Below are 22,841 nucleotides of genomic sequence, written 5' to 3' on the forward strand. Positions count from 1 at the left end.
TACTAGTGATGAGACACTTTGGAAGAACGCCCCTCCTTCAATAATGGTACGGCTACCATCGGGGTATATAAGCAGGAGAGAATCCTAGCTCAGGGTCGATTGTCATAAGTCTTCGGAGACATAAGACCAAGCTACGGTACGTCGATATTCGAGATCGCTGTCTCGTATATATAAGGTATTATAGATAATATTACTAAGTGTAATAAAGAACAGGTTGGTGCCTGTAATAAATACAGACTTGTACGTTTACAAGCTGAACCGTATTGTACCGTATATGACAAGTGTGAGTCTGTGTGATCACCTTGTAAAGTACATAATTGTACCAACAGAACAGAGACAAGTGTGTAAACTTGTAGGGTACATTATTGTACCAGGAGGACAAGTTGTTCCTGACCTAGGACAAATTTGTACCAGTTGTATATTTATATTAAAGTAGAATTGTTTATAGCTAGTTTATTAAAGATTGCAAAGAGCAGTTGTACATATTTTGGTTCATTGATGTTGATTTATAAATGAAGATTGTTTGTTGTATATTTTGTAAATAGAACAATTTTGGATCCAGTATCAAACTGGTAACGAACTCATTCTAAAATAGAAACAGACACGCTTACCCGGTGTACACGTTACATTACTATACCCTATTAAGTCTTCCATACATTTTTGCTCACTTTCCATAATACTGCTATATGAATCATGTTATAGATAGAACCTTACATTTCACACAGCTAATCAAAAGCCGACTAATATTTGTACGTCAATACACTTTGATTTGCTGTTATAGATGGATGACTCTGACCTAAGATTAACTCTCAAGCATTTCTCTTTTTTCTCAGACGATTGGTGTATCATCGTAGAATGCCAATCATATTGACAAGCCAAGTTCTGCGGTAATTGACAAGATAAAATCTCCATTCAATTTTCTATTTTACGTTGGAATGAACATTAAATATTGAAAAGAAGCTCATCAACCCTTACTGTCAAAGCTCAACAATATATAAATAACCTTTTCCTCACAGAATAAGCGTTGTAATTAAAGTAATGCATAGAAGCGCCTGTAATAAATACCAAAATGGTTAACCTATGCCAAATATAATCTAAGATTCTGTCACATGTCTAACAGCAGCTATTCAAAATTCGATCCTACTACAAGTGTTATAGAATAAGGAATCGTATGTTATTAGTGTATTTTACTTATGGTGTGTTTCTTCTTATCTAATCCTCGTATCTATAACATTTGTTCGGGGGTATGAAGTGATCCCATAATTTGGCTCGCACGAGCCTTTGGTATCGTTCGCCTCTCCTGGACATACATCGAAAAGCGCTTTAGGACGAGGCTTCATGAGGTAAACACATATATTATTGATCATAAAACTGACCAACAACTGAAACTACTAATTACAGAAAGCTTCGTCCATAATTCCAAACAATAGTTAAAATCAGATATTTTCTATTAAAAAGAAACTTATGATCAGAACTTACAACAAAGTAAATTACAATCTACTATACGACGGAACTCATCAAAGAAGAACGTTGGTTCTAACCTATATAAAACATTCGTTTATTGTTTGTTCTAACCTAAATAAAACAGTCGTTTATTGTTGGTTCTAACCTATATAAAACAGTCGTTTATTGTTAGTTCTAACCTATATAAAACAGTCGTTTATTGTTGGTTCTAACTTATATATAAAACAGTCGTTTATTGTTGGTTCTAACCTATATAAAACAGTCGTTTATTGTTGGTTCTATGTGGACCAGGCGTACTCATTTAAATATTACGCCTTATTTTACGACTGGTTTCCGCCTCAGTTACGCTTGGTTTCCGCCTTGTTTTATACGCCTGGTTGACGCCCGTACATGCATTCCTTAAACACTACAATGACGCCCGGATAAAGTATGATTTTTACGCCTGGTTTCCGCCTCAGTTACGCTTGGTTTCCGCCTTGTTTATGCCTGGTTGACGCCCGTACATGCATTCCTTAAACACTACAATGACGCCCGGATAAAGTATGATTTTTACGCCTGGTTTCCGCCTCAATTACGCTTGGTGTCCGCCTTGTTAATGCCCGGTTGACGCCTGTACATGCATTCCTTAAACACTACAATGACGCCCGGATAAAGTATGATTTTTACGCCTGGTTTCCGTGTCATATACGGGCGTCACATTTCGTATAATTGTCTGCAGTTGTTACATGTAATACCATTTTCAAAAACGAAAGGTAAATATGCTAGATATACTAACTGGAGTTGTAATGACATGATTAAAGCTGTAAATGTTCTCCTCGGTTACGTTTATATACATTTCGGCAATACTGTTTATCGACAGGTTGTAGGAATTCCTATAGATACTAATTGTGCCCCTATGAATCATAGTTTATGGCCAAACTCAGCAAAGACTCGTAAAGGAACTATTATCAAGTAATTTGGCACTACTGTAGCGAAAAAAATCTTTTAAAATGGAAAAAATTCAAGAAAGAGCTCTAAAATTCATTTATGAAGATTATGATATTCCTTACGAAAAACTGCTAGAAAATCTAAATTACCATCTTTAAAAATAAGAAGAATAAAAACAATTGCAATAGAAACATTTAAAATAATTCACAAAAAAAGTCCGAGCTACCTTCATGATTTGATAGATATAAAATTAACAAGTATGATTTAAGATCACAGGAAACAGCAGTACTCCCAAGAGTTCGAACAACTAAGTATGGCTTAAGATCGTTTCGCTATAATGCTGCACAAATCTGGAATGAGCTACCGAACCATTGTCGAATGGAAACATCTTTTGACCAATTAAAAAAATTGGTACAAACATGGGATCCAAGTAACAGCTCATGTCAGTGCAGTGCATGCATATAGTGTGTATGCCCGTTTGGCCATTGTTATATTATTGTTCGTTTCTGTGTGTGTTGCATTTTAACGTTGAGTCGTTTGTGTTTTCTCTTATTTTTGAGAAATTGAGATAAGACGTGGCACGGTATTTGTCTATCCCAAATGCATGTATTTGGTTTTCATGTTATATTTGTTATTCTCGTGGTGTTTTGTCTGATGCTTGGTCCGTTTCTGTGTGTGTTACGTTTCGGTGTTATGTCGTTGTTCTCCTCTTATATTTAATGCGTTTCCCTCGGTTTTAGTTTGTTACGCCGATTTTGTTTTTTGTCCATGGATTTATGAGTTTTGAACAGCGGTATACTACTGTTGCCTTTATTTATTTTACGTTTATTTTTGTGTGACTATATGATTTGTGCAATCTTATTATTAACTTTTTGTTTTAAGTGTATTATATGCTTTTAACTTATATATGTCATTTATGGTATCTTACTATGCATTATATGTTTGAAATTGTGTTGTTTTTCATGACTTTTGTATGTGTGTATTGTATTGTGTGTGTGTATTGTATTTTGTTATTAAGTCGATTTGAAAAGCTCACTAGAGCTTGTGTTATGTAGTTTATTGAATATCGACTCTAAATAAAACCTCGAATCTTGAATCTTGAATCCTGAATCTTGAATCTTGTATCTTGAATCTTACTTAAAATACATCAAATATAAACAGCAATAAATGCATGTCCTTTTCTAGATTTAGATAGTTCAGTTTTACACGAAAAACTCTATAAAAGGGACTTGTTTTCTTTCCCTATTGTTAATTTTCCTTTTTTTGGGAGGTGATATGTTTCCTTGTCACTGTGTTATAGCGTTTGTATATCACTATGCTTCATTCGCTATGCCAATGTTGGCAGGTACATTTCGGATTTCAATGAGCGTAATCTATGTATTGCTGGCAAATTGTTATGTCAAGTATTTCGTTATCAAAACTACTAAAAACCTTAACAAATTTCTTCCATAGATACAAAGATTTGGTTTGCACTTTTGGCTGTTCCTGCTATGGCAATTGGAAACCATGGTATTTCTGATATTGATCAATAATTCAATTACTCCTTATGGGGTCAATTGACAATTTTGGTTATATGCGACTTATTTGTAGATCTTACTTTGCTGAACATTTTTGCTGTTTACAGTTTATCTTTGTCATTAACAATATTCAAGATATTAACTAAAGACTGCAACATTTCTTTAAAATTACAAATTAAGTGGCAGCAACCCAACAATGGGTTATAAGATTCATCTTAAAATTTCAGGGCTGATAAAAAACACATTTACGTTGTGTCAGATTTGCTCTAAAGGCATTGGTTTTTGAGATATAAGCCAAAAACTGCATTTTACACCTATATTCTATTTGTAGCCATGGTAGCCATGATTTTTGACAAAAATGAAAATAAAACAAAACTTTTATTCTAGATACCCTATGGATCATTCAGCTTAAGTTTGGTTTGAATTGGTTCACCAGGCTTAACTCTTCAGATGGATAAAAATACAAATAATACAAATACAAGTGGATGTAACCGGGTTCTTGTACATCCCAAAAAAAAAAATCATGCATCTAAGACTTAATTATCAATCAGTACACATCAAACATCCAATCGATTTAGTGTAAAGACGTCATAAACAGTCAGATAAAAACATGACCTTGTGCAATGCCAAGATAAAGGTATCTACACATTACAGATACATAAATGTGTATATGTATACCGGTATAACAATAATATTTAGTTTGCTTTTAATATACTGATAACAAAATCAATATCAATACCAATAAAAACATTATGCAATGATCTAATTAAAGTGTTGAATTGGTAACCAGTATGTTTGATATATCGTCTTAAATCTAGAAAATGGGTTCAGAACTAAACTTTGTGACAGAAGAGATAACTTCAGGTTTCTAATTGTAACTTTCCTTTTTTATAGAAACATTTCAGCAGCACCTGCTTGTGGATTCTATATCCCTCAGTTGATACAATATGTCAGGTCTTGCATTTCCTATCATGATTTCCTTGTTTGAGAGTTGCTGGTCATAAATAAAGGCAACAGTAGTATACCACTGTTTGAAATTCACAAATAGATTGAGAGAAAACATAAGACAAGAGTTGATAGTGGGGAAGTTGAAATCCTATCATTGATATCATCAATCACCACCATGAGTTGGTTGACCTTTTCACAGACACCACCATGAGTTGGATGACTTTTTACAGACACCACCATGAGTTGGTTGACCTTTTTACAGACACTACAATGAGTTGGGCGACCTTTCTGCAGACACCACAATGAGTTGGTTGACCTTTCTGAAGACACCACCATGAGTTGGTTGACCTTTTTACAGACACCACCATGAGTTGGTTGACTTTTAACAGACACCACCATGAGTTGGTTAACCTTTTTACAGACACCACCATGAGTTGGTTGACCTTTTTACAGACACCACCATGAGTTGGTTGACTTTTTACAGACACCACCATGAGTTGGTTGACCTTTTTACAGACACCACCATGAGTTGGTTGACTTTTTTACAGACACCACCATGAGTTGGTTGATCGTTTTACAGACACTACCATGAGTTGGTGGACTTTTTACAGACACCACCATTTCAAAGCAATTCCATCTTTGTTTTCAAGAATGACTGGATTTGTTCTTATATGAGCTACATGATGGGTGCCAAATGTCAAGCAGGATCTGTTTACCATTACATAACACCTTCAATCATCCCTGAATTTTGGTAGTTTTTGTGTTGTGCAGTCATTTTTTTGCCATGACATGGTCAGTTTTTTTTTTAAACTTATGATTTCAAGTCTTCCTTTGATATCTTTCACCATTTTTAAAGAGACAAAGGATACAAAGTAATGGCAAAGCTCATACTGCTCCTTTGGGGAACTAATAAAAATAAATGGCATTTTAACATATTTCTATTATATTTAAAAATTTCTGACACATTATGGTACTAGTAACTGTTAATATCACATGAATGTTATAAGTGTAAATATCACACCATCATAGTGATGATTGTAGAGTTAGTATGTTTCTCTTTACTTTCCAGCACCTAAAAAAGAGAAAAAAAGAGTTTATTCAATTTCCCTTTAGTTATTGAGAATTGTTGTTATTTGACATACATTGTGTATATTTATACCCTAGGAAGAAAGACTAGAGGCTCCAAAGAGCCTGTGTCGCTCACCTGATATTTTTGTTTACAATTGATGCATGAAATAATGCATTAGTTTCAGAGATATAAGCCAAAACCTGCATATTACTCATATGTTCTATTTTTAGCTATGTTGGCCATGTTAGTTAGCAGGCCAGGTCACAGAAAACATTTTTTTAAATAGATACCCTTATGATGATTGTGGCTAAAAAGTTAGATTAAATTGTCTTAGTAGTTTCAGGGAACATTTTGTAAAAGATTACCATTATTTACAAAATTATTAAAAATTGAATTTAAAGGGCAATAACTCCTTAAGGGATCAATTGACAATTTTGGTCATGTTGACTTATTTGTAGACCTGACTTTGCTGAACATTATTGCTGTTTACATTTTACAATATCTCTAATAATATTAAAGATAAAAACCAAAAACTGCAAATTTTCCTTAAAATGACTAATTCAGGGGCAGCAACCTAACAATGCCTTATCTGATTTGTCTGAAAATTTTAGAGCAGATAGATCATCACTTGATAAACATTTATACAGGTTGTCATTGGACTCATTTTTTAATCTAGATACTCCAATGGTGATTGTGGCCAACTTTGGTTTATAATATTGGCCCACTTTTTGTAAAAGTTAACTGAAACAATGGATGATGATTGACGTGATGAGAAAAGTTCACTAGGCACATTGGGCCAGGTGAGCTAAAAAAACATTTGTATGTATTTCCCATAAGGTCCTGTGTTAAACTAAGTCCCCCGCTGGCTGCCATCTTGGATGATGGATCGGTCCTGTGTTAAACTAAGTCCCCTGCTGGTGGCCATCTTGAATGATGGATTGGTCCTGTGTTAAACTAAGTCCCCCGCTGGCAGCCATCTTGGATGATGGATTGGCTACAAAGTAACACTTGGTCAGCACCTCATAAGAAACATTCATGCCATGTTTGGTTTCATTCCATTCAGTGGTTCTCTAAAAGAAGTCATTTGTATGCATTTCCCATAGGGTCCTATGTTAAACTAAGTCACCATCTGGCGGCCATCTTGGATGATGGATCGGCTACAAAGTAACAACACTTGGTCAGCACCTCATAAGGAACATTCATGCTATGTTTGGTTTCATTTCTTTTAGTGGTTCTCTAAAAGAAAACATTTGTATGTATTTCCCATAAGGTCCTGTGTTAAACTAAGTCCCCTGCTGGCGGCCATCTTGGATTATGGATCGGCTACAAAGTAACAACACTTGGTCAGCACCTCATAAGAAACATTCATGTCCATGTTTGGTTCCATTCCATTCAGTGGTTCTCTAGAAGAAGTTCAAAATGTAAAAAGTTAATGACGAAGACGACGGACGCCAGACGCCAAGTGATGAGAATAGCTCACTTGGCCCTTCAGGCAAGGTGAGCTAAAAATGAGGCAATACTTACTAGCACATGTACCAGTATTGAGGGCGATATCATCAATAGCAATGTCCCCTCTATATGAACTACCTCTGATTCCATCTATCGTGATCTGAAGAAAAAAAGATAAATATCTAAAATATGCAAAAATACTAGTTAAAATTTATGGCTTTAAAGATTTTTTTAAGTGTGTGATATCATTGTGTGAGAGAATTTGATGTTTGTTTTACCAAGGTTCATTTGAACCCATTTTATGAAAATATCAATGAACCAAGAAATATCACTGTATCAATGTACCAAAGAATCCAAGAAATTTTTGCAATGTTTCTAGATGCCTGACCAAAGGAAATCATAAATTAAACAAAGAATCATAATTCTGTGGCCAAGTACACCTTTATTATGTGTATGAACATCCTAATAAATATTAAAGGTGCACCTCCAAAAACTGTAGGAGGAGATAGCCAGACAAACAATGTATCCTAATCTGGAAGATGGACAAACAGATGGAATGGATGGAACAGATTGCAATGTTAACTAGAGATTCTAAAGAGCCTGTGTTACTCGCTTTGGTATATGTGCATATTCAACAAAGTACACTTTCCACATTGTAGAATAGACTAAAATTTATGACAAAAATCTCCATTTTCATGATTTTGTTAACTTTGTATTGCTAATTATTCAGTCTGTTCAGTTTCTCTCAATTTTTTTTTTATCGTTTTTGCTATAAACATAAAAGAGGGTAAAATAAATGCTCATTTAAGGGCAATCACTCCTACATATAAATGACTGATAGTCTGTAACTATAAAGGCTGAATTTGACTTGTTAGTAGATTTTGTCTTGCTATTTTTAATATCTCTTATAATTTTATGATGCAAGGCAAAACACAAAAAAAAAAAGGTAAAAATTGTCATTAAAGGGCTATAACTCCAATAAGGAGTTGTAGGACCATTTCCTCTTTATTGTTTTAATTGTAGATCTTGTCTTGTTGATAAATTTTGCTTGTTTTAATTTTTATTTATTGATGTTAAATTTTTAAGATAGTGATATGGCAAAAACTCAAAATATTAGTAAAAATGTCATCAAAAGGCTATAGGTTGCATTTCTGTAAATATTGACAAAGCATTTTCCCATAGGAACTCCCTTTACGGCTAAAACTATACCACTTTTACTATGAAGTTCTGAAAAAAATCATATCCTAGAATGGAAAGTTCATATGCACTACTTATTTTTCAAAGGTCAAAATATAGGGCTGTGTTGCATATTTTCAACGTTTATATGCCCCGAACTTCTAAGAGTTTCAACTAACACTAAATTTCTTAACTATCCCTACCTCGACTGTAGGGTTACCATAAATTTCAATATAAACAATATTCACATGTATATTTTCTGGGAACTTTCCCAAGTTATGTCTCTATGAGATGCAACCTACAGATCAGAACTAAGAACCAGTATGTAAACAAAATTAATTTTCTATGAATATTCTAAATCTCCCCAAAAGAGGCGTGGTTTGAGAAACAGCTGTATTTACAAAGTGCAACCTTTAACGCTTTTATGGAGTCAACTGACAATTTTTACCACACAGACTTATCTGTAGAACTTGTCTTAATTGCTGATGACTTTTTTCAATTAAAAGTTTATCTCTTTCTATTATCTATATCTATTAAAAGGCAAAAAGGCAAAAAATAGTAAATATTGTAACTTAAGGGAAATAACTCCTAAAAGAAGTCATCAAACAGTTTTGACATATATGACAATTGGTATAGCTCTAGATTCAGAATATTTTTGTCCTTATCAGATTGTCTCTATTTTTTACTGTCTTCAAAATAGTAAACAAACTTGCATTTTATCCCCCATGTTCTATTGTAAGCCATGTCGGCTATCTTGGATGGCAGGCAATTCATCTGACATATTTTTATACCAGATACATTATTTATGATACTATCTTATCATAAACAAACTTCTGACAAGTTCTGTCCAAGTCTGGTGGAAATCCAAGACAGTTTAAGAAAGTAATTAAGATTTGAAAAACTTTAACCACAGAGAGGATATTTGTGGACGTCTGACGACAACAAAATGTAGGATCGCTATGTATCGCTTTTGCAACAAAAGTCACCGGCTCAAAAACATTGATTGTAACTTACGATAATGTTCAATGTTAAAACATTTTTGTGGAATAAGACACAGAACTGGCTTATCAAATTATGATATGTCTATCTATTACTTAGGAGATAACTGTATAGTTGTTTAAGCTCCATCGGCATCAGGTTTACTGGTAATGCTTTGGAAGAGCCAGTTAACAGGTATTTGCGACCATCAAATCACCAATTGATGCTGTCGAAGCTTAAATTACAATATTGTTATCTCCAGTCTAATAAAACTGACAAAATAAAAGGTCAAATTATACATTTAAAATCTGTCATTTACATCGTCTGTGCTTGATCGTACATTTGTGAATTGATGCCATGAAAATTGGTGACATTATCCAATCAAAATGAATGTTACAAACAAAGTTGCATTATAATACATCACACTTACAACAGGATTTCTTTGTTGTGGTATATCTATAATAGCAGTTTTCCATAGGTCTGGATCAGATTGCTCTCCTGATTTTGTCCAGATACTCGTCAGAGAAGATGATCTATCCCCAGCAAATACTTCCAATGATCCCGTGCTTGATCCCTTCATATGATACTGGAAGGTGAGACACCAACTACCAGCTGAAATAGTTAAAATCAGTCAACCGTGAGAAGGTTACAAAGAATGAGGGGATTATCAATATACTGTACGGGGGAAGCAAGAGGATTAACAATATACTGTACAGGAGCTACAAAGAAGCAAGTGGATTAACAATATTTTGTATGGGGGCTACAAAGAAGCAAGTGGATTAACAATATTCTGTATGGGGGCTACAAAGAAGCAAGTGGATTAACAATATTCTGTATGGGGGCTACAAAGAAGCAAGTGGATTAACAATATTCTGTATGGGAGCTACTGTACAGGGGCTACCTATATGTGTACAAAACTTTATGATAGTTGTTCCTATGTATGAATGAAGTTGCATATAGATGAAGAAAGATGTGGTATGAGTACCAATGAGACAACTCTTCATTTAAGTCACAATTATAAAAGTAAACCATTATAGGTCAGGGTACAGTCTTCAATCTAATCCGCTTGCATACCTTAAATTGATAAATTGGTGCGAAAGGACAGAAACACATTATATTGCTGCTGCATATACTTGACATCATTGCCTGATATATATTCGAGTATCAAGTCTTTTTCACAAATATTGTACAATCAAAAGAAAAATTTGTAAGGGTTCCGGGGAACCCAGTGTCTTGCCTACTTTTGCTGTAAATCGCAGGCTCAACAAAAATGAGGAAAAAACTCAATACAAATATTCCTCTTGATACAATCTTCTGATTGTAAGAAGCTTCTGTCTAAGTTTGGTTAAAATCCAGGATAGTTTATGAATCTAATTAATGTTTAACTGCAGACTGTACATTTATTTATGGTTAACTGGAAGAAAATCTAAGTCCATTTAAAAGTAAAATACGGATTTATTATTTTACAAAATTTACTTCTGGATACTATTTTATGATCATAATTAAGCTTCTGTCCAAGTTTGGTACAAACCCAGGATAGTTTAAGAAAGTTATTAAAATTTTAAAAACTTTAACCACAGAGTGAATGTAATGTTTCCCCGCAGAAAAACTAAGTCCATTTAAAAGTAATATATGGAAAAAATGGATTTATTATTTTACAAAATTTACTTCTGGATACTATCTTATGATCATAAACAAGCTTTTGTCCAAGTTTGGTAGAAATCCAGTATAGTTTAAAGAAAGTTATTAAAATTTCAAAAACTTTAACCACAGAGTGAATATTTGTGGCCGCCGCCGCCGGAATGTAGGATCGCTTAGTCTCGCTTTTTCGAAGGCTCGACAAAAATGAATAAAAAGATACTATTTGTTATTTCTGGGGCTTTTATAGCTGATTATGCAGTATGGGCTTTGCTCATTGTTGAAGGCCATACAGTGACCTATAGTTGTTAATTTCTAAATGTCATTTGATTTCTTGTAGAGAGTTGTGTTATTGGCAATCATACCACTTCTTTTTTATATATAAAAGTTATGTAGTCCTGTAATATTATGTTGTCATTTCTATGTTATATTTAACATTGCCATTAAAGTGCGAGGTTTGGCATGCCACAAAACCAGGTTCAACCCACCATTTTTTCCTTTAAAAATGTCCTGTACCAAATCAGGAATATGGCCATTGTTATATTATAGTTCTTTTCTGTGTGTGTTACTATTTAACGTTGTGTCGTTTGTTTTCTCTTATCTTTGAGTGTAAATTGACATTGCGATAAGACGTGTCACGGTACTTGTCTATCCCAAATTCATGTATTTGGTTTTGATGTTATATTTGTTATTCTCGTGGGATTTTGTCTGATGCTTGGTCCGTTTCTGTGTGTGTTAGTTACATTGTAGTGTTGTGTCGTTGTTCTCCTCTTATATTTATGCGTTTCCCTCAGTTTTAGTCTGTTACCCCGATTTTGTTTTTTTGTCCATGGATTTATGATTTTGAACAGCGGTATACTACTGTTGCCTTTATGGATATATCATAATTTAATAACTCACGTTTCATGCTTAAAATAGCTAACAATTTCCAACTTTTTAAATAACATTACAGCAAAAAGAAGGTAAATGTTACAATGTTTGATTAGCTTGCTTAGGTATACTACCCTCCTGTAAGAGTAAACTAGATAACCAATCTATCTGACTGTAGGACTACACTACTACGAAAGGAGGGAAGTATACCTAACTTAATAATGACTTCACAGTTCAGCAGGCAAGCTTAACAAACATTGTTATCTTTACATACACACTAAATGCATTTTGCTGTAATATTTAATGAGACCAGGATAAGGACCGAGAAATCTCTGCATCAAAATAACAATTTGTTCTAATTTTCAAAAAAGAAAGATAAAGAATCGTACCAGGTAAGTTAGTATCTTGAGTTGAGAGAACAGCTGTATCACCAATAACTCTTGGAGAGGACGTCTCTATGTACATGTAGTAATCTCCTGTGGCTGCACCACTTGGTCCTGTTGAACTACTTGGGGTGGATTTCTACAAAATTATTGAAGTCCGTAACATCAGTTACAAAAAACACTTGATACATTATATGTGTTGAATTATCTGTATGTAGCTCTCCAGAACAGTCACAATTATTTAACTAGCACTTTTGTTCATTCTTTAAAAATCCCATTAATAAATTCACAAATATTTTAAAATCTATAAAATTGAGAATAAAAATTTGTAAGGGTTCCGCCTACTTTTGCTGTTAATCGCAGGCTCAACGTAAATGAAAAAAAAAAATTAATAAAAATATTCCTCTCAATACTATCTTTTGAATGTACTTAAGTCCAAGTTTGGTAAAAATCCAGGATAGTTTATGAATCTAATAAATGTTTAAAAAACTTTAATTGCAGACTGTATGTAATGTTAAAAGGGCCGTAACTAGGGTTTGAATTCAGGGGAGGCAGGGGTTTGGAGGCCGCCGATTGAGGCCCTTAAGATTAGGGGGTTTGGGGCGCAGCCCCCCACCGATTTTTTTCTCTCAGTAATAAAATGGCTAAAAATGACCCTTTTTCATTACTTTAGGAAACATCAGTATTGCTTGAAACTTGAAGCAATTTTTATGCAAAAACAAGCTGAGGTTGCTGTTCGGGGTGAGCGTAGGCTCCGTCCTGAAGGCCGTACTTTGGCCTATTATTATTAACATTAAATACATCGGATTTTTTTGGTTTTCTCTCAATAAAATCAGTGGCTAAAAATGACCCATTTTCCTTCGATTTCAATCAGTATTGCTAGATCCTGGAAGCAATTTTTATGCAAACAATTATTATCTGTATTTAAAGATTATTTTGTTAGAAATCATAGAAAATCATTGTTAGAAAAAACATATAAAGCAAGATCATAGAACGCAAGATATTCTTTTTATCGAGGACCTTGAAGTTCAATATTGTTGAAAGCTGAACAGACATGTATATAACTTAACAACCAGATAATATTTCTATACTAGTATATACTTAGTAAAGAAAGTCCCTGCTACAACGAATGAGAGTTTGAAACTACTAAGGCATTGACCATAATGACATTGTTGTTCTCGTACGATCGGGAGACGTTAAAAAAATATTCCAACAGCTGAAAAAAATAATAATACTGAAACGTTTCACTGTCGATCAAAAGTCCGGAAAATGACATATATCACATATCATGATATCACTGTTAAAACTATGGTAAAACTGTAAACTTGTGTTGTTTATAATATAAATTCAAGTTCTCCGTGTACATAATTTAAATATATCATTTTATTACTTCAAAAAAAGAATTTGGTGTAGAAAATTCAGGGGAGGCAGTTGCCTCTCCTGCCTCATAGGTAGTTACGGCACTGGTTAACTGAAAAAAAAAGTCCATTTATAAGTAAAATATGAAAAAAAACAGGTACAAAATTTTAACCAAATTCCCTTTTAGATACTAGCTTTTGATCATAAACAAGCTTTTGTCCAAGTTTGGAACAAATCCAGGATAGTTTAAGAAATTTATTTTAAAAATTTCAAAACTTTTACCACAGAGTGAATATGTTTCTTGGTGGAAAAACTAAGTCTGTTTATAAGTAAAATAAGGAAAAACAGGAATTGTTTTTTTTACAAATTTTCCCTCTGGATACTATATTATGATCATAAACAAGCTTCTCCCTTACAGAACTGAAATGTTTGCAGCAGATCTGCTGCAAACTTGCTGCAGGTCTGCTGCAAACAAAATGCTTGCAGGAACCCTTTGAATAATGTTTGCAGATGTTCGCAGCTAGCTGCAAACCTCCTGCAAACATTGCAGCTTTTTGTTGCAAGCTTGCGGCAAGGTTGCAGAAACAAATATGTTTGCAGTAAGGTTGCAGGAAAAACAAGAATATAAGGGATGTTCGCAGCTAGATTGCAGGAATCTTTGACAATTGTATATGTTTGCAATACCATTGCAAGAAACTACATAAAACGACTGAGCATGCCTATTGGTAACTTCCTGGAAGATAAAGATTTGAAATTTGAAAATGTTGGTGATGTTTGTGTCATGATATATATTAGTGTTCAGGGAGGCATTATAGTTTGGCAATTAACAGATTAGCTTTTAAAGACATTATTTGTAAGTAAATATTCATCGTAGAAAGTTAACTTATGAAATTCATTCCCTCCACAGATATCTGCATGAGGTTTAAAATACATTTTCAAATATGTATAACCATGCAATATACAGTACTCCCTCATATGCTTAGAGATTATAACTTACAAAATATATGTAAGTCTAATTGAATTTTGTGACAATTTTTGTTTAACTATAGCCGCCGCCGTATTAGCTGTAGCTGTAGAAAATTTCAAATAAATCTGTTTAACTTTAGATTCATGCATGTAATTCATTTGAGAACGTACTTGGAATTAATTTAACTTATTAAACATGTTAAAAGGTATAAACTTGTGCTATGATAATTTTTCAAATGATAAAGTAATTGAATTATTTTATGAATGGATGGATGTACAAATGTAACTTTTTAAGAATTTGCTGTGTAATATTGATAAAATGATGTGTACACAACATGACATTGGTTAATTGTATAACAGATTGATTTGAATAAAAATGTTTGCAGCAGGTCTGCAGCAAACACGCAGGAGAAAGATTAATTTGCATAAATATGTTTGCAGCAGGTCTGCGGCAAACACTCATTTGCATATAAATGTTTGCAGCAGATCTGCAGCAAACAGGCAGGAGAAAGATTAATTTGCATAAATATGTTTGCAGCAGGTCTGCAGCAAACACTCATTTGCAGCAGGTCTGCAGCAAACACTCATTTGCATATAAATGTTTGCAGCAGGTCTGCGGCAAACACTCATTTGCATGGTAAATTGTTTGCAGTAGACCTGCAGCGTATTTGCAACAAACACGCCGCAAACACGGAATCTATGTGCGCTGCAAGTTCGCAGCAAGTTCGCAGCAGACTTGCAGCAAATGTTTGCATGAGTCTGATATTTTCAGTAAGGGAGCTGTTCAAGTTTGGAAGAAATCCAGGTTATTTTAAGAAAGTTATTAAAATTTCAAAAACTTTAACCACAGAGTGAACATTTGTGGACACCACAGCCACCGATGACGCCGACGGAATGTAGGATAGTTATGGCTCACTTTTTTGACAAAAGTCAAAGGCTTTACAAAAATGGGAATGTGTCAAAGAGAAAAGAATCTGACCAAAGAGCAGATAACAGCTTAAGGCAATCAATGGGTCTCTAATAAATTTTAAAAAGGAGACGTAACAAGGGCTTCCAAAAATTAATTGAGCCAGCCAACCATTTTATGTCTCATAATGATTTTAATCCCTTAAGGTTTAGTAACAAAAGGCAATTATGGACCATAGTAACCAGTTGGCCATCATATAACAATATTGAACTTCATTTTGATAAACTGTTAAATTGACAGGGCATCTTTCATAGTCTAGATCTGCAACATTAGCGTACTAAAATCTGCCTTAGACTCTTTATTTGTGCAAAATAATATTGTCAAAAGTTTTACTTTCGTTTTTAAAAAGCACATTTCCCTATTATGTACATAATTTCTTCAAAAGAAAATACTAGAATGTCAGATAACAGTATCAATTATAATTAAAGCTTTTTTGTAGAATTAGGAAGAGCTTACAGTACGTCGTGTCCAATCAAATTCATCATTAGTTGTATCCTTGAAAATACATGTTGCACCATCTGTCTCAAATCCACAGCTGTAGGAATTACCAGATACATCTGTAAAACACAATATAAAGATCTTTTTAAAAAATTGTAAAAAATTGTCGAGTTATCATTCTCCCCCAAAATATACAGAACTTCTGTACCCAAAACATGCGGGAAGGAAATATTTGTTGGAACAACATCCTAATGACCAATAGACAAATGATTTGAAAGACTTTGGTTTTGAAACATTTAAATACATAACTAAGAAATGAATGTTGATCTACTTTGTATTTTCTTTTAATAACTCAAATCTCAAACAGTTACAGACTATACTAGAGTGTTTATTCACCTGAAATAGCTATAACTATTCAATTGTTTACGCCACTGGTAATAAGAAAATGAAACTGAATATCTATTAGCATTTCTTTGTTTTTTAACAAGTGCTTGTTTGTTTTATTTATCTTCATACTTTTAGGTATTTACAGATAATCATATGCTCCTCATATTCACATTTGTTGGTAAATGTATGCTCCTTTATGATGTTAAATGAAAAATACTGAAGAGAATGAAAACAGGAACAGATTACATAAAAAAGGGACGAAAGATACCAAAGGGACAGTCAAACTCATAAATCTAAATTAAACTGTCAACGCCATGGCTAAAAATGAAAAAGACAAACAGAAAAACAATAGTACACATGACACAACATAGAAAACTAAAGAATAAACAACACGAACCCCACCAAAAACTAGGGGTGATCTCAGGTGCTCCGGAAGGGTAAGCAGATCCTGCTTCACATGTGGCACCCGTCGTGTTGCTTATGTGATTACAAATCCGGTAAATAGTCTAATTCGGTAGGTCACATTCATGAAAGGGAAGGGGATTGTAGTTACGACGTAAGGAACATATCCGATATATTACATGCTGCCATGTTGTTGGAAGTTTTCAGGCCAAAATCGTACAAAATCAAACCTTCTACCATTAATGATGCTACAAAATAATGATTGAGGTTTGTACAATCCAAATTTTAGTCCTCAATAATTTCCAACTTTGTACTTTATTTGGCCTTTTTAACTTTTTGATTTGATCGTCACTGATGAATCTTTTGTAGAGGAAAGGCCGTCATTTGCACAAATACTATAATCCTGGTATCTATAATGAGTCCATTGTGGTATGGTTGTCAATGATACCATAGACCAAATGACAGACACTAACAGCTATAAGTCACACCTTTCAACCATGAGCAAAGCCATTACCATATTGTTAGCTATAAAAGGCCCCAAAATCACAAATGTAAAATGATTAAAACCAGAAAACTAATTATTTTACAAAATAAAATGAACCAAAAAAACAAATCAGGCACATACAAACAAAATGTAAAAGGAAGGGACATGTTAGAAAAATCCCACCCACCTTAATTTTAATTATGAATACTAACCTTGAACATCACAGTTATCTCCTGACCAGCCTGTCATACAATTACAATAATAACCAGCAGAACTGCCATCCTCATTACAGCTACCACTATTGTTACAAGGGTTTGTAGCACAGGCAGACGGTCCAGAGGCACCTGAAATAATCAAAGTGTTAACGTACTGTTTGATAGAATATGTTCAAATATCAAAGTGCTGTCCTACTGTTTGATAAGAATTGTTCAAATATCAAAGTGCTGTCATACTGTTTGATAGAATATGTTCAAATATCAAAGTGTTAACTTACTGTTTGATAGAATATGTTCAAATATAAAAGTGTTAACTTACTGTTTGATAGAATATGTTCAAATATCAAAGTGTTAACTTACTGTTTGATAGAATATGTTCAAATATCAAAATGTTAACTTACTGTTTGATAAAAATTGTTCAAATATCAAAGTGTTAACTTACTGTTTGATAGAATATGTTCAAATATCAAAGTGTTAACTTACTGTTTGATAAGAATTGTTCAAATATCAAAGTGCTGTCCTACTGTTTGATAAAAACTGTTCAAATATCAAAGTGCTGACGTACTGTTTGATAAAATTGTTCAAATATCAAAGTGCTGACGTACTGTTTGATAAAAAATATTCAAATATCAAAGTGCTTAAGAAAGTACTCAGGTCAGATTTTAGAATTTTTGTCAGATGTTCTGACTTCCTTGGTTTTTTCCTACAATACACGGTAAATTAGTTTGCCCCTTAACTCCCACTTTTCTTTTCATAGGAGACTTCTATAGCTAATAAAGTGTGCATTTCCAAAATTTAAGCAGATTTTAGTACTGTTCGAGAAAATTATTCAACAATCCAATTGATGAAATGCTGTTTGCTTCACATTTGTCAACGAATCTAAACACTGAATTGTGTCTGTTTATCTATCATAATCTAAATCTTACAAGGCATAATGAAGATACGATGTTTCTCTCTAAATATCATAGTTGTCTATATCAGCTTGATACTTACATTGTCCCTAACTAAGTTTAACTGAATCAAGGTCTATATCAACTTGATACTTACATTGCCCCAAACTTAGTTTAACTAAATCAAGGTCTGTATCAACTTGATTCTTACATTGTCCTATACTAAGTTTAACTGAGTCAAGGTCTGTATCAACTTGATACTTACATTGTCCCAAGCTAAGTTTGACTGAATCAAGGTCTATATTAGCTTGATACTTACATTATCCCAAGCTAAGTTTGACTGAATCAAGGTCTATATCAACTTGATACTTACATTGTCCCAAACTTAGTTTAACTGAATCAAGGTCTATATTAGCTTGATACTTACATTGTCCCTAACTAAGTTTAACTGAATCAAGGTCTATATCAACTTGATACTTACATTGTCCCAAACTAAGTTGAACTGAATCAAGTCTGTATCAACTTGATACTTACATTGTCCCAAACTAAGTTTAACTGAATCAAGGTCTATATCAACTTGATACTTACATTGTCCCAAACTAAGTTTAATTGAATCAAGGTCTATATCAACTTGATACTTACATTGTCCCAAACTAAGTTTAACTGAATCAAGGTCTATATTAGCTTGATACTTACATTGTACCTAACTAAGTTTAACTGAGTCAAGGTCTATATAAGCTTGATACTTACATTGTCCCAAACTAAGTTTAACTGAATCAAGGTCTGTATCAACTTGATACTTACATTGTCCCAAACTAAGTTTAACTGAATCAAGGTCTATATCAACTTGATACTTACATTGTCCCAAACTTAGTTTAACTGGATCAAGGTCTATATTAGCTTGATACTTACATTGTCCCAAACTAAGTTTAACTGAATCAAGGTCTATATCAGCTTGATACTTACATTGTCCCTAACTAAGTTTAACTGAATCAAGGTCTATATCAACTGGATACTTACATTGTCCCAAACTAAGTTTAACTGAATCAAGGTCTGTATCAACTTGATACTTACATTGTCCCTAACTTAGTTTAACTGAATCAAGGTCTATATCAACTTGATACTTACATTGTCCCAAACTAAGTTTAACTGAATCAAGGTCTATATTAACATGATACTTGCATTGTCCCAAACTAAGTTTAACTGAATCAAGGTCTATATCAACTTGTTACTTACATTGTCCAAAACTAAGTATTACTGAGTCAAGGTCTGTATCAACTTGATACTAACATTGCCCCAAACTAAGTTTAACTGAATCAAGGTCTATATCAACTTGATACTTACATTGTCCCAAACTAAGTTTAACTGAATCAAGGTCTATATCAACTTGATACTTACATTGTCCCAAACTAAGTTTAACTGAATCAAGTCTGTATCAACTTGATACTAACATTGTCCCAAACTAAGTTTAACTGAATCAAGGTCTATATCAACTTGATACTTACATTGTCCCAAACTTAGTTTAACTGAATCAAGGTCTATATCAACATGATACTTACATTGTTCCAAACTAAGTTTAACTGAATCAAGGTCTATATTAGCTTGATACTTACACTGCCCCAAACTAAGTTTAACTGAGTCAAGGTCTATATTAGCTTGATACTTACATTGTCCCTAACTAAGTTTAACTGAGTCAAGGTCTATATTAGCTTGATACTTACATTGTCCCAAACTAAGTTTAACTGAATCAAGGTCTGTATCAACTTGATACTTACATTGTCCCAAACTAAGTTTAACTGAATCAAGGTCTATATCAACTTGATACTTACATTGTTCCAAACTAAGTTTAACTGAATCAAGGTCTATATTAGCTTGATACTTACATTGTCCCTAACTAAGTTTAACTGAGTCAAGGTCTGTATTAGCTTGATACTTACATTGTTCCTAACTAAGTTTAACTGAATCAAGGTCTATATCAACTTGATACTTACATTGTCCCTAACTAAGTTTAATTGAGTCAAGGTCTGTATTAGCTTGATACTTACATTGTCCCAAACTAAGTTTAACTGAATCAAGGTCTATATCAACTTGATACTTACATTGTCCATAACTAAGTTTAACTGAATCAAGGTCTATATCAACTTGATACTTACATTGTCCCAAACTAAGTTTAACTGAGTCAAGGTCTGTATCAACTTGATACTTACATTGTCCCAAACTAAGTTTAACTGAATCAAGGTCTGTATCAACTTGATACTTACATTGTCCCAAACTAAGTTTAACCAAATCAAGGGCTACATCCCCTTTATATGATGACCCTCTGATTGCCTCAAAGAAAATCTAAAAATAGAAATTGCTGAATGTCATTTGAAGGTTCATATATTCAAAAATAGATCTTTTATCACAATTGTCTCTTCTCTCCTTTTTTGGTGCAATTCATTATGCTTAATTCTTATAACTCTCTGTTAGCCATTTTGTTAACTTTTATTCTAATCATTTTTTTTCTCGTCTTTGATATCTTCACCAAAATTGGAAATCTTTTTTCTAGATACAACAATCCTTTCACTATCACAGCTTTCAGTTTCTAAGATTTATTACTGTAAATTCAGAAACTATTGTGTTATATAAAAAAGAAGATGTGGTATGATTGCCAATGAGACAATTAATTCATTTGTCATTTTGTATTTTTTAAAATGAACTAAAATGCATAATAGATTATTGTTAGTTCAGGAAAATCTTTGTAAAGATATATATGTAATGCGTATTTCATTTATTTTTCGATAATCATTCAGTTGCATTATTTTCATATATAAAAACTGCACAATAATTACTAAATTTTGTTATATGGAATGTTTTGTGATTTTTTTGAGCTTCAATTAAATTATTGATCTTGCCAGTTTTTTTTTAGGTTAATACAAAAGGGAAATACTAAAAAATTTCATTTTACACAAGTACAATGAAAAATAATTATACCACTGGATCTGCGAAGCTGGGAGGCAATTCCACTTGATGGAAGACCCATTGATTTCCTTGGTCATCAGACTGGGACCACACAGAAGAAGAAGAAGAACCACGGTTACCAAACTTGACCTCCATGGTACCAGGAGTACCATACATATGGAGGTAAAACTGCAAGCAATAGCTACTTGTACCTGTAGTAAATATAATATAGTGTTAAAGGTACCAGGAGTACCATACATATGGAGGTAAAACTGCAAGCAATAGCTACTTGTACCTGTAGTAAATATAATATTTGTGTTAAAGGTACCAGGAGTACCATACATATGGAGGTAAAACTGCAAGCAATAGCTACTTGTACCTGCAGTAAATATAATATTTGTGTTAAAGGTACCAGGAAAACCATACATATGGAGGAAAAAATGCAAGCAATATCTACTTGTATCTGCAGTAAAAATAATAAAATTGTGTAAATTTTTAGGCAATGAGTTGAAAGTATTTAAAGTTATATATCTCGCCAATTACATATTAAACATTTACTTGTGTTTTTTTGTACAAAATGTGAGGTCTGTTTTAACTATCTACAAAAAAGCTTAAAATGACCTGAAGTTCATCAGATCTGACGTTGACTGTACAAGTCTGACCTGTAGTTTATCAGAGCTGACATTGACTGTACAAGACTGACCTGTAGTTTATCAGATCTGACATTGACTGTACAAGTCTGACCTGTAGTTTATCAGATCTGACATTGACTGTACAAGTCTGACCTGTAGTTCATCAAATCGGAAGTTGACTGTACAAGTCTGACATGTAGTTCATCAGATCTGACTTTGACTGTACAAGTCTGACCTGTAGTTCATCAGATCGGACATTGACTGTACAAGTCTGATCTGTAGTTCATCAGATCGGAAGTTGACTGTACAAGTCTGACCTGTAGTTCATCAGATCTGACTTTGACTGTACAAGTCTGACCTGTAGTTCAGGTTTTTGTACACAAATGAAGCCATTAGTTTTCTTGTTTTGAATTGTTTTACATAGTCATTTTTGGCCTATTAGCTGACTATGAGGTATGGGCTTTGCTCATTGTTAAAGGTCGTACAGTCACCTATAGCTGTTAATTTCTGTGTCATTTGGTCTCTTGTGGAGAGTTGTCTTATTGGCAATCATACCACATCTTTATATTAACAATAAAATATCATTTGACTGATCACAAGCTTTAAAAGTCTATATATATATATATATCTTAATTTGTAGGATCCTTTACTATAGATAATTTAGCTGATCTGTAACAATAACATCTTCATGCCTTTTATATCATGTACTGTAGTACGCCGCTAGATTAAAACTGACGAGGAA

General features: G+C 33.4%; 1 protein-coding gene across 1 annotated transcript in view; it reads right to left on the bottom strand.

The window, feature by feature from the left end:
• Positions 1–5,781: 5,781 nt before the first annotated feature.
• The window catches only part of LOC143046495 (MAM and LDL-receptor class A domain-containing protein 1-like), a 139,175-nt gene continuing 122,115 nt past the window's right edge, over positions 5,782–22,841 (bottom strand). Inside the window, exons 41-48 of the mRNA XM_076219652.1 lie at positions 21,501–21,679; positions 20,789–20,867; positions 17,635–17,766; positions 16,168–16,268; positions 12,426–12,558; positions 9,959–10,140; positions 7,450–7,534; positions 5,782–5,928 (exon numbers count right to left, since the gene is read on the bottom strand). Of these exons, the coding sequence (XP_076075767.1) occupies positions 5,915–5,928; positions 7,450–7,534; positions 9,959–10,140; positions 12,426–12,558; positions 16,168–16,268; positions 17,635–17,766; positions 20,789–20,867; positions 21,501–21,679 (905 nt within the window). The 3' untranslated portion in view covers positions 5,782–5,914. The remainder of the gene's footprint in view (positions 5,929–7,449; positions 7,535–9,958; positions 10,141–12,425; positions 12,559–16,167; positions 16,269–17,634; positions 17,767–20,788; positions 20,868–21,500; positions 21,680–22,841) is intronic.

The sequence above is a fragment of the Mytilus galloprovincialis genome, chromosome 9 (assembly GCF_965363235.1).
Source record: "Mytilus galloprovincialis chromosome 9, xbMytGall1.hap1.1, whole genome shotgun sequence".
NCBI lineage: Eukaryota > Metazoa > Mollusca > Bivalvia > Mytilida > Mytilidae > Mytilus > Mytilus galloprovincialis.